The 11,496-nt window shown below is 42.4% G+C and overlaps 1 protein-coding gene across 1 annotated transcript; it reads left to right on the top strand.

The window, feature by feature from the left end:
- The first annotated feature begins 2,636 nt into the window (after positions 1 to 2,636).
- On the top strand, positions 2,637 to 10,651 carry si:dkey-81h8.1 (uncharacterized protein LOC100034657 homolog). Its single transcript, XM_041956014.1, has 8 exons — positions 2,637 to 2,735; positions 2,967 to 3,080; positions 3,249 to 3,305; positions 5,253 to 5,390; positions 6,600 to 6,647; positions 6,861 to 6,974; positions 7,850 to 7,948; positions 8,269 to 10,651. Exons 1-8 carry the CDS (start codon positions 2,640 to 2,642, stop codon positions 8,374 to 8,376), a joined length of 774 nt encoding a protein of 257 aa, XP_041811948.1. The 5' UTR covers positions 2,637 to 2,639; the 3' UTR covers positions 8,377 to 10,651.
- The last annotated feature ends 845 nt before the right edge of the window (positions 10,652 to 11,496 follow it).

Here is an 11,496-nt window from a genome sequence, read left to right as displayed (position 1 = left end):
CAGACCAGCTGAGCATGTGTTTGACTTGAAGAAGACTGGGTGGAGAGAGCAGTCACGTCAGGATCCACCAGGTAACATGTTGGTTATTCTTTGTTTGCCATTATATTTCTAAACAGAGGGAGCAAGAGATAAAAAAAAATAAATGCAAATGAAGTAAACAGTGTTAGCTGTCCAGCAGAGGGAAGTGTCTTCCTGACTGTGGAACAAGTAATCCATCATGGGTTGGACCTTGTCTGTGAAGAGTTTGCATGTTGAGGCAGAAGTGTAAGTTGCTGCTCGGGTCCAGCACCACTAGGGGGGGCTAGAGGGCAAATTACAAATGTGATTTGGGGTCCCAAATCCCAGAGGACACCAGCACTGTCCCGTGCGTCCCCTCACAGCCAGCTGCGACTTTTCTTTAAAGAAAACATCATTTAGACACACTTCAACGTGAGCTGTTACACTTGTGTAAAGGTGCAGTGTTGTGAAATGGGAGCTCAGTCCGCTGCAGGCTCCTCTGTCTGCAGCCGTGCACGTTAACTGCATCAGACAGCAAGTCTGCGAAACAAGTACCGCAGTGAAATCCAGCCCCTGAACACACCCTGCTGCAGCCTGCAGAACAGCCTCACCGCACTGACACACACTCAGCTGCACACCTTGACGGGCCAGAGAAGAGGAGACTGCGAGCAGCTGGAGCAGAGCTGAGGTAAGATCATCTGTTTACCGCATGCTGTCCCGCAGGGGACACCAGGACAGGTGACCGTCAGGACAAGTGTCACTGCAAACGGCGCTGAGCGAGAGAAGCGTCACTGTTCATTCGGCATCAGCATTGTTTGCAGGGACACATTTCTGAGGACAGCGACGGCAGGACTAACAGGGTGTCCAGGAATATCCAGGAGTTCTGCAGCGAACAGCCCGACTTCTGTTGCGGATTCTTCTGGAACTGTGCCAAATTCCACTGCGGTGAGATCAGCGCGGACTGTCCCCTCTGTGTGTCCTCTCTGACTGCACGCAGATCTGAAAGCTGCTCTCTTTAGTTTCTCAACACACTTCATAGAATATATTTTCAAAAACGTTGTGCCCTGCACTGCTGCGCAGTAGGCTATAAATAGATCCACTGCACATTTGGGATGTTCTCCATATTAATATTTATACATCAGTCAGCTGACAGGAATGATGGAAACAGCGTTGACCTCAGCTGACAGTGTCTTTTGCTGGTCTCCTCTCAGAGGGAGCAGGAGTGTTGTTGTTGTGGTTTTGCTGACTCAATGCTGCTACTGCATGCTGGAATCCAAAGTGTGGCTTCAGGCTTCGGCCTGGACAAAGAGCCAGAAGAGACATCATGTGGACAGTTAGACCAGTGCTGATGCACCCAGTCAACATTTACCGTTAGTGTAGTGAATGAAGGCTGCAGGTGTGACATCTCAGACTGCATGCTGCATGAGAGCAGGAGAGAGTGGAGCATCCAGTCACCTTTCACTGTCTTGTCAGGGCCTTACACAGGCCCCGAGCAGCCTGTCACTTTCACTGCCTCTATCAGAGGACATGGGGACAACATGGCAACCACACACAAAGGACCTGCAGCCACAGAGTTCACTCGTTCTAATGATAACCACTGAGAAGATGAAATCCCCGCAGTGCTGCTGTATTTACTGTAGGAAACAGACATCTGTTACAGCATACTAACCTGTACCCGGAGCTGGAGTTTCCTGAGCTTTCAACTGCATCTCATGGTCTTCATCAGCAAATGAACTTCTCATAGTCCTCAGTCTAAAAATATGCGGAGGTCAATCACAGCTAAAACACTGCTTTATTTACTTTAACATCAGCACTTTGTGTCAGAATATTAACTTACTATGTTTGAAAGGGGGGTTTCTGGGATATACATGCACCATATTACAGCCAGATCAAATCAAACATTAACTGACTTAAAGTTTCCCTGTGGCTGGTGCACGAGGCCACACATGTAAGCCATGAGCACAGGGGTATTTACAGGACTTTTCTAATCATGGTAGGGGGGCATAATGCACCACAAAAGGTAGCAAAAGGGGAATTTGGTGGCAAATGTTAAACCGTGTTGGTTTATTGTACACAATGGTTATGTGCCTTATATTTTAAGTATAGCTACTATATCCCTAACTTTCTAACTCGTTTCCAGCCTGTAGGGCAGTTTCTACATCATGTTTAGTTTTCTCCACTGGAGGGCACTTTATCACATTTTCATGCACACTGGGCCTCGGGGGGCGCATTTATCATGCTTTATTCATCACATGGGCATCCAAGATGTTAGCAACATTTTCTTTGAATATGGGGCCACTGGTCCACCTGTGTGTGGAATGCAGCATAGTGGCCATTTAACCTGGCACACACTCCCCTAGCATTACAAGGGTTGTGTGGATCCTTGAGACCCACAAAGCTGCAGAATGTGTTTCTTTGCAAAGGCATTTTTTTTACCTGCATTGTTTACATGTCTCAGTTAGCAGTCTTCTTCTTCTCCACCTTGCGGTCAGATCTATTGGCATGTTTTCTTAACCAAGTGCTGATCAGTAGAATTAAATTAAATGTGCCTACATGTGTGTCCTTGTGCATAACTTTATTCTTTAGCTTCTCTTTCTCCTTTTCTACATACTGTGGTGTGTCATCTCTCCAGCAGCAGCAGAATGGCTCTTAATGACAAAGACCCGATGCCTGCAGTGGGGAACCTCTCCCCGGGCCAACTGCAGTCTCACCTCAAGATGGAGCCCAAGACTCTGGGGGTGAGCAGAAGCATTCAGTCAGTAAACCAAACACATACAATATACCCTGTCAATCACTGATTTAAATACACATGTATGCGTGGGTTGACTTTGTATGGGACATAGCATACTGTCACAACAGCCTCACATGCGTTTTCCCTAAATTAGCAGCTCTGAATTTCTGACTACTTGCAATAGTTTCAGTGCATCAGTAGGTCGCAATGCTGATCATGTCTTCCACATCCCTCCCAGGCAATCCAGATCGTTATTGGGGCTTTGATTCTTTGTCTGAGTGCCTCCGTGCTCCAGATCCATGAGGTCCACTTTACAGGAGATGTGGCCCTCTTCCTGATTGTTGTCATACAGGTCAGTTCGAGGCCACTGAATGGAAAGTTTTGTTAAGTTGTTAGACAGTTCAGTCAGATCACAGCATGTTTTCTTATTTTTCTTAGCACTTTCTCAAGATGTAACTGATGCACTTGAATATTTCCTTCCTTAACATGCATGTAAGTAAGTTGTGTTGTGACCCACCAGGTGACCTTGTCTGGTTCAGTGTTGGTCCACAGTGGGAGGAGACCTACTCTGTTTTGGGTGAGTCTGAGACAAACCAGGGCTCTGTCTGGACCATCTCAGGTGCTATGATGATCCCGATCACTGTTGTTCATAAACTATTAGAGTCATTCAGTAGTGATTTAAAGGAGCAATCCACACTACAACACACCATAACATTTAGGCCTCGAGTTTCACATTGGTCCTGATGTGGGTGTGTTAGGAATATGAATATTCCAGCTACTCTTCCTCTTTATCTGGAGAGAATTTGGACAGGACACATAAATAAAAGAAATATACTGATGCAAGACAATAAAATGATCATAAACTCAAAAACTATGTGACTTAAGAATATGATAAATTAAAACTAAGTTGATGTTTGATTAAGTTACAAGGTACAAATACAGGACCAGTGACAGACACCATCATTCACTATAGGAATATTTTAACATGTTATTGAGACGTTACAAATACCTTTAAAGAATGTAAAGCATGTGAAGCTCTGAGCATGGGCATTTTGAAACAGTACTCCTGATGAACTGGTGTTCACTTCACTTTGCAAACTGCCCACATTTTTCACATTTTTACATTTTTCATGCCATCCTGCTGAGAAATGTAACACAGGTCCTGCCGCTGTCATGACACACAAATGTAATGGCACAATCAGTTCCAAAGCCCACATGTGAGGCTAGTTCGTGGCACGAGGCAACGCAAGAGCCACTAGCTACCGTTTTGTCACAATCACAAGTTGTTCGGAAGAAACCGACAGCGAAAAAGCAGCTTTTCAAGGGAAGAGTTGAACAGGTGCAACTGTCATTTACACACATACCGGTATGTGTCAATAACCCACGCACACACATCTGCAGGACAACCAGCCTGAGAATGATTAAATCCATTAAGATCAAAGTTGTCCTCTTAACGAGCTCTTTCATTGTTTGAAAACAATTTCCGTCCAACAAGCAGCTAAACTCAGCTTCAGAAAGCACTTTCCCAAAAAAGTTGAGACAGTAGTCACACACACTCACACACAAACAGGGCTAACCAACAGCTGAAAAGTTATTAAAAACAAGCACGTCAAAACTGAACAGGAACAGCTAAAAAGTGGGAGAGGTAGAGAGGTAATTATCAGCAGGTGGGGCAGAAGTTACACACGCACACACATACACATTCAGACACACATATACCAGACACATCTCCATGTAGGAACTGGTTGGGCTGCTTGTTCAAAATACTTGGGACAATTTGATAAATGTGTAGTTCAAGCAGACACACACACACAAACAGACGAAGACACACACATACACAGTCACACACAACGACAGATACATACACACAGACACAGTCACACACAAATACAGTAAAATACACACAGACAGCCTCATATACATAGACAGACACACATACACACACAGTCAATCACACACACACAGTCACACAGAGACAGAATTACTGTTTTCTCACAACTAGCAGTAATTCGAGGGGCTGGCTACACACACACACACAGACAAATGCATAATGAAAACCCCATCCCCCCACCCCCTTGTTATTTTAAAATCCAAACGGTGAATAGGAGACACAGAATTTTTGGATCCTTTTGTAGACAAACGTCTCTTCTCGCCTCTGATTTCAATTTTAAAGGGTTAGCCCCCACCAAATTTAAATAAAGAGGGATTTTTGCATCAGCTGCCCTGCATGTTTTAGATGTTTCCGTGCTCCAACACACCTGATTCAAATGCTCAGCTCGTTACTGGTCTCTGTTGAGGCCTGATAATGAGCCATTCATTTGAATCAGGTGTGCTGGAGCAGGGATACGTCTAAAACATGCAGGGCAGTGGTAACCCAGGACCAGGCTTGAGAAACAGTGGTATAGATAACACCAGCAGCCCCCTCGTGCCACTGTCAAAATTTGGGCAGTGCCGGAATTGTCTAGTTTTGTTTATTGTAGCGTCTGTGATTATTGTCCATGAGTACTATTGTTGTCATTTGCAGGTGAAATGTATGCTGGTGCTGCATCTCATCAGTGCTGCATTTGCCACTGCTGCCCTGGGTCTGATGTCCAAACACCTCCCCTACCGCCAGGACTCGTACCACTGTGAACACTGCCGCAGACTGGAGCTGCATGCGGTGGTATTGTTTTGGTTTTTAACGAAACATCTGCGGCAAAACAGAATAGCCATATCAGTAGCTACCCCTGTAACGAAGCCCAGTGCATTTCTCTGACTCTGTGGCAGGTCATGTTCCAGCCTGGTTAGGACTGACATCCACCGCACATCACTGAGTTACACCTTCAACGTGAACTTGGACAGTTAGTAGAACTGTAACTGACTGGCCTAAAACAAATCACAAAGTTGCTGCTAGAAAATTCAGTTTTGGGCTAAAAGTGATGAGACTGCTGTCTGAATTGTTTAGTTTTGGAAGATAAGTCTTGCCTGGTGCAAGACTGAAACAATGTTCGCAGGACAGAAATATATTCCCGAACAAAAGAAACCCTCTCAGCTTGTACTGTCATAGTTTTTTACAACAATTAATGTAAATATGAAAAATACATTGATAGTTTCTACATTCTGTCATGGCCTCCTTCTGCTTTTTATGTAATTTGAAGTGAGACACAATCTTTTGACTGAAAGCGCATTTGAATGCATCAGCCTGACTCTTTATTGTTGTTTTATAGGTGCTGTCACCTCTAGGGGTATGGTCATCATTAGGGGTATTCCCAAAATGTCTTTAGTAAACGTCTAAGCTAAAGGTAGCTTCTAACTGGCCAAGCATGGAACTAATGGCTGTGTCAACCAGAAAAGTTTTTAAGAGTTTTTGGCTTTTCTTGGCTTTTTGGAAGTGCTGTTCAGTTTTTGGTAAATCACAAAGCATTTGAGTAAACAAAACAAAAAACTGCTGTGACAAAGTTAAGGATCCTCCACACTTTCTTATCCAGGTCCACTGGTCATAGGACGACTAGGAGGACCCTTGTGGTCCCTGTCAAGGTAGATAATATGTATATATATGTTGGAGGACAGTAGTGATCAGTTAGAGAGCTAAAATAAGCAGCAATGCTCATACAATTAAGGAAGCAATGTTGAGTGAGAGCCAGTGGTACCGCTCTTGTTCAGATGATGTCGAGTTAAATATTCCTGAAATAATTCTATACTGATTTTTTCTAATTCAAATCAGACATATACAGTACTAATTTAATTCTTGCTCTGATTGAACACAACGTTGGCATATCGGCACCCACCATCATCACATTCTCCCTTCGTAGGATCACATGAATTCATAGTTGACTCTACATGTTATGAAAAAGCAGACTCCATGTTTCTTTGTCTCTACTGTCCACTGCAGCAACATTGTTTCAGGAAATGCACCGGGCTGATCGAGCAAAAGTGTAAAGTAAGTGATTGACTACTGTTACAACTAATACTTTGGTCGATAGAGTGCATGCAGAAGACAGAAATGTCTTTAACTGATAGAAAAGCTGTCCTGAGATTTTTACATTTCTGTTTTTTCATGGAATCGCCAGTGTCACAGCGAGAAACACGTTGTTTCACTCTCCACACTGCTCCTGTTTCCTCACCATATGTGCTCTTGGATTTCTCTGGCTAGCTGTTGATTGATGGGATCCTGGGAACACTGGTGATCTTTCTGGTGCTGGAGCTGTTGATCTGTATCACTGCCATGCTGTTCGGACTCAGTGTCTTAGCTGCTGGTGGAACCCAGGTGAGCCCTGACATGTTTCATCAAGTGATATTTGACCACTAGGAGTCACTAACAGTTTTGGTATAATGTCAGGTGGGTGGTGGTTTCTGGGCAGGTAAAATAAAATTCTTCAGGTGCACTGTTGAGGTTGGTGAGACAGATAATACACGTGGTATGAGAGGATGGTCAGTTGAGACCGATGAGGTGCTGATGAATGAGCTGGTTCATCATGTGGTTCATTGACACAGAAGGACAGGAAGTGGCTAAGGTACATCTGATTTGCTGATGAAGACTGAGTTGTGGTTAAAAGTTTTGAAAAATCTTGGAAGGAGACCTTTGAGTTTGATTTTTTCTCACACTCACTGTTTCAAGTGTTAAAGATTATTTCATCATTAAACGGACAATAAACAAGAAAATATATATATATAGAAAACACCATCAGCGTTTCCATTGCTTTCCTTTAAGCCTCATTTTCACTTTGCAATTCTATCTGCCACTGGGTACGATCACACAGGAAAAAGAGGGCTTGATCTCAACCACAGTGAGCCTGACTGGATTGATGTCCTTGTTCACATGAAAATCAGTGGTCAGAAAATATGTTCTCACTCTCTCCGTTGCGCAGCTTCTTTCATTTTGTAAAAACATAAAATAACATTATACTAACCCAGTTCGCTTTTCTTGATGTATTCTAAAAGAATGCATGAAGACTCCTTGAGTCTTTGTGCTCTTTTAATCCACCCTAGTTGTATAAATATTATAAAATTAATACAAAGAGAGATGTGTGTGTGTGTGTGTGTGTGTGTGTGTGTGTGTGTGTGTGTGTGTGTGTGTGTGTGTGTGTGTGTGTGTGTGTGTGTGTGTGTGTGTGTGTGTGTGTGTGTGTGTGTGTCTTGCAGGCTCCGAGTCAGAGGCCTGCCTATCCACAGACTCGCCCCCCACCTGTTCCAGCTGTGCAGGCTGCTCAAGCTACTCCAGCTGCAGCCGAGCCATCTCAGGTACCAGAAACAGGGTTGTTAGGACCCTATTTTCACGTCGTGCACAGTGCAGGGTGCTGCTTCTCACTGGCTAGATGGCACCTAGTGGCGTCATTCTGAGGTCACTTCTTTAGTTGATTTATATTGCATTTTGCTGGCTGACTGGCTGTCAAAGTGAGAGGAGAAAGAATGACTTGATGGCATATCTGTGGTGCCATGTATTTTGGATGCCATGTGCACAGTTTGCACCTTGAGCCTGACCACACCCTTAAAAAACAATTCAATATGTTATATTTTCTGCAAGCTGTGTTCACACTTTATTGCTCTCTGTGTATCAGCAGGTGGCTGTGGTTGTGACTGAGCCAGAGTCAGAGCAGGTGGAGGACATCTCCACCCCACCCACTGAGCCCCAGGTGGAGCCGATAGAAGTTGAGACCACAGAACCCTGATCTGGAACACACACTGCTCGCTGTGGTGTCATGTCATGTCAGTCAGAGAGCACATATTGATGTCAGCTGGGAAAAACTATTCCTGTCAGCCTTCTGGGGGTCATTATGATAAAGTTATTAAGTTATCTCCCGTTTAGCTTGATGACTCATGTATCACCTCAGGAGACAAAGTAACAACTAATGTGCTGATGACAGCAGTCCTGAGAACTGGTGCAAATAAATGTGAATGTCCAAACAAGCGTTACATGTAACCAACAGGTCGTCATCCTACCCTCTCTCTATTGGCATGACATGAACACAGCATCAGTGTTAGCACTGCTGGATCTACTGTACAGTATGTTGTGGTTATGATGTGGATCAGTGTTATTGGTAATGATGATTTATTCTTCAAATGCTAAAACCACTAAAATAAGTATAGTCAAAAAAATACAAAGAGAAAGACAACAGGGGAATGCAAAGCTCTTGGTCACTATTACAGTATGTAGGACATAATCACTTCATTATTGGTGTGTGCACATTTTGTGTTATTTAGAATGAAGAGTCAGTATCTAACCTGGAACCACTTTGTGTCTCACAGGTCTTTTGAACCTATCTTGCCTAAAACATATTGGACTGTTGAAATAAGATTTTGTTGCTGCTGTTTGGTTAAAAAACGAACCTTTTAATGGTTTTATGCTATTTTAAATTTGTCTCCAAGTCATTCAAGGATTAACTGATGAGAAAGTATAACCGCAGCCAATCAGCTGTCTATTGTCTACTCATTGTTTCAGACCTGTTATCTTGACATTAAAACTGACAGGACTACTACAGTGATTTAGTATTTTCATAAAGTTGGGACACAGCAGTGGCCCAAATATTCAGATTTTTAGTCCTTAGTATGAGTGAGGATCCAAAAATACTCAATCCTACATTTCCCATAATGCTAATAACCTCAACAACATCTTTGTCAGACCTTTGCAGCTGGTAAATACCCACTTTTGCAACTCCAGTCACCCTATTTGTAACTCTGGTTTTCTCTTTAGTACTTTAGTAGTAGTAATTATTCCACAGGGTGACATAATGTACATTTTGCAAATTTCCCCTTTATGGACAATAAAATCTGTCTCTTATAAACTTCTAGTCTCTGAGCCCAAGTCACAATAATCCTGAACACATGACAATGACATAATTGGGGTTATGTTTTCAGGCTTAATTTACCAGTTGATTTACATTAAGATAGAACTTTATTTAGTCTGAGGGAAAGTGTTGTGCAGCAGTTGCAGTACAAAGCAGGAAAGAGTGCAAATCTAGAATATAAATAACGGTACAGGTATAAAAATATCAATAACTATATCTATATCAAAGAAGCCAAAATCTACAGAATGCCAAAAAAAAGTAAACGGTAAGGACCATAAGTCACTCAGGTTGCTTCTTAGTGGGTTACACATAGATATGTATGATAAATCTGAAATGTACAAGTTAGAAGTCCACTGCTCGCCTGTGTCTGTGATTTTGGTAAAGACTAAGAGTATAAAAACATATAAGTTGGTATTTAAGGACAAGGTGTTGCATTGAAACATTGAAAAGAGCCAATTGGGAGATTTTGGCCTCTGATTAGGATGTCCCCCAAAGCAGCTGGAGAGATAATGTGTCCCATCCCAAATCCAAATGTGCTGAACCTTAAGTGGGCTGCATTTTTTTAAAGAAAGACTGTTGATATTGCCATCCCTCCTTCTTCACAATTCCATTACACAATGTTAGCATGCCCTCTCTCTCCCCCCATCTCCCCTCCCCTTCTTATTCTGTACACAAGCACTAACGCTACCTGTTGCTGATTGGCTGGAGTAGTGTTGTGTGGCTCAGTCCCAGCCACTTTATTTGTTTCCCTTTTACAGAACCGGGACTGTATATGAACACCAGCGTGCACACAGAATGGACAGCTGGCGGACTGTGAGGAGATATTCACTGCATTTCAAATTCAGCGATAGTTACAATATCACCAATCTTTCTCCAGAATGACCCACCCACCTTTAAAGGAATACCAGTAGGCCTGTAGCTGTTGTACCATTATAGAGGTCTGTGAGAACTTTAAGAGAGAAATGTGTCTCAAAATGCTATTGTAACTATAATCCTGGTAGTTGCTCATTATTCAAAGCAAATTAGGCAAAACAAACATTTTCTTCTTGAAATGGGAGGAGGTTCAGGCTGAGGCCTTGGCTGTCTGCCAGTTAATTTTCCCATTCAGACGTGTGTCAGACACTGTTTTCCTGTACTGGCTTGTTAGTGTAGGATTCTTTGTGGAAACCACAGGATGGCATGATTATGTATTCATGAATGTATGAACTTTCAGTCACGGTGAAAATAAAGTTACTGAAAAAAGAACAATACATCACTCTTACCAGTCACTGATAATCACCTTCACCAGTCATTGAAGTTTTTTATGAATAAGTGCTTATGTAGTTTCATCACTACAAATGCAAACCCACAGGATGTGTGTGTATGTACAGTAAGATGGAGAATAAATCCCACTTGATAATAATGACACTAATAAGATACAAAATATGAATGAAAATACAAGCATCAAAGTCTGAACACTCTTCTTGTTCTTTGATATAGCGAGGGTCAGGATTTGCGACCCACTGAGTCCAAAATTAATACTGAGGACTTACAAATTGCAACTGATGAAACAATGAAACAAATCTCGATTGCTCATGCAAGTATTATATTACTCTACCATCAGAGTCTGCAGTTTGCTTATTTAACTTTATTTCCCATTAGGTTGCATGAGCATCTGTTAATTGCAAATCTTAAACCTACAATTTCAACAAAACCAGGCATTTTATCAAGCAGGACTGACACTGGTATGTAGGTTCTAATTAATTACCTCAATATCCTAACTGACACGTCATCTAAAGTCCTTGTCACATTCAATTCTGGTTGTCTTTCAGTGTAGCATCCCTCTTAATCTGGATAATCCACAGAACACACTGGAGGCCTTTTTTTTTTGGAGAACTCACAGAGGGTTGTTTGTCCATGTATGTGAGGTTATATTATCATATTGAATGTAAGCAACAGCATGGAAGGCAGTGAAGCAGCACTGTCATTTTAGTTTCTGAATTTTTCTATCACCAAAAATAGATT

Source organism: Chelmon rostratus, chromosome 16 (assembly GCF_017976325.1).
Source record: "Chelmon rostratus isolate fCheRos1 chromosome 16, fCheRos1.pri, whole genome shotgun sequence".
Taxonomy (NCBI): Eukaryota; Metazoa; Chordata; class Actinopteri; order Chaetodontiformes; family Chaetodontidae; genus Chelmon; species Chelmon rostratus.
This window is presented reverse-complemented; position numbering and strand designations above follow the sequence as displayed.

Excerpts from the sequence above, each read along its gene's own strand:
- si:dkey-81h8.1 (XM_041956014.1), top strand. The coding sequence starts at position 2,640 with ATGGCTCTTAATGACAAAGACCCGATGCCTGCAGTGGGGAACCTCTCC. Across the intron at positions 6,975-7,849 it reads TAGCTGCTGGTGGAACCCAG|GCTCCGAGTCAGAGGCCTGC; the intron begins GTGAGCCCTGAC and ends TGTGTCTTGCAG. Across the intron at positions 7,949-8,268 it reads CTGCAGCCGAGCCATCTCAG|GTGGCTGTGGTTGTGACTGA; the intron begins GTACCAGAAACA and ends GTGTATCAGCAG.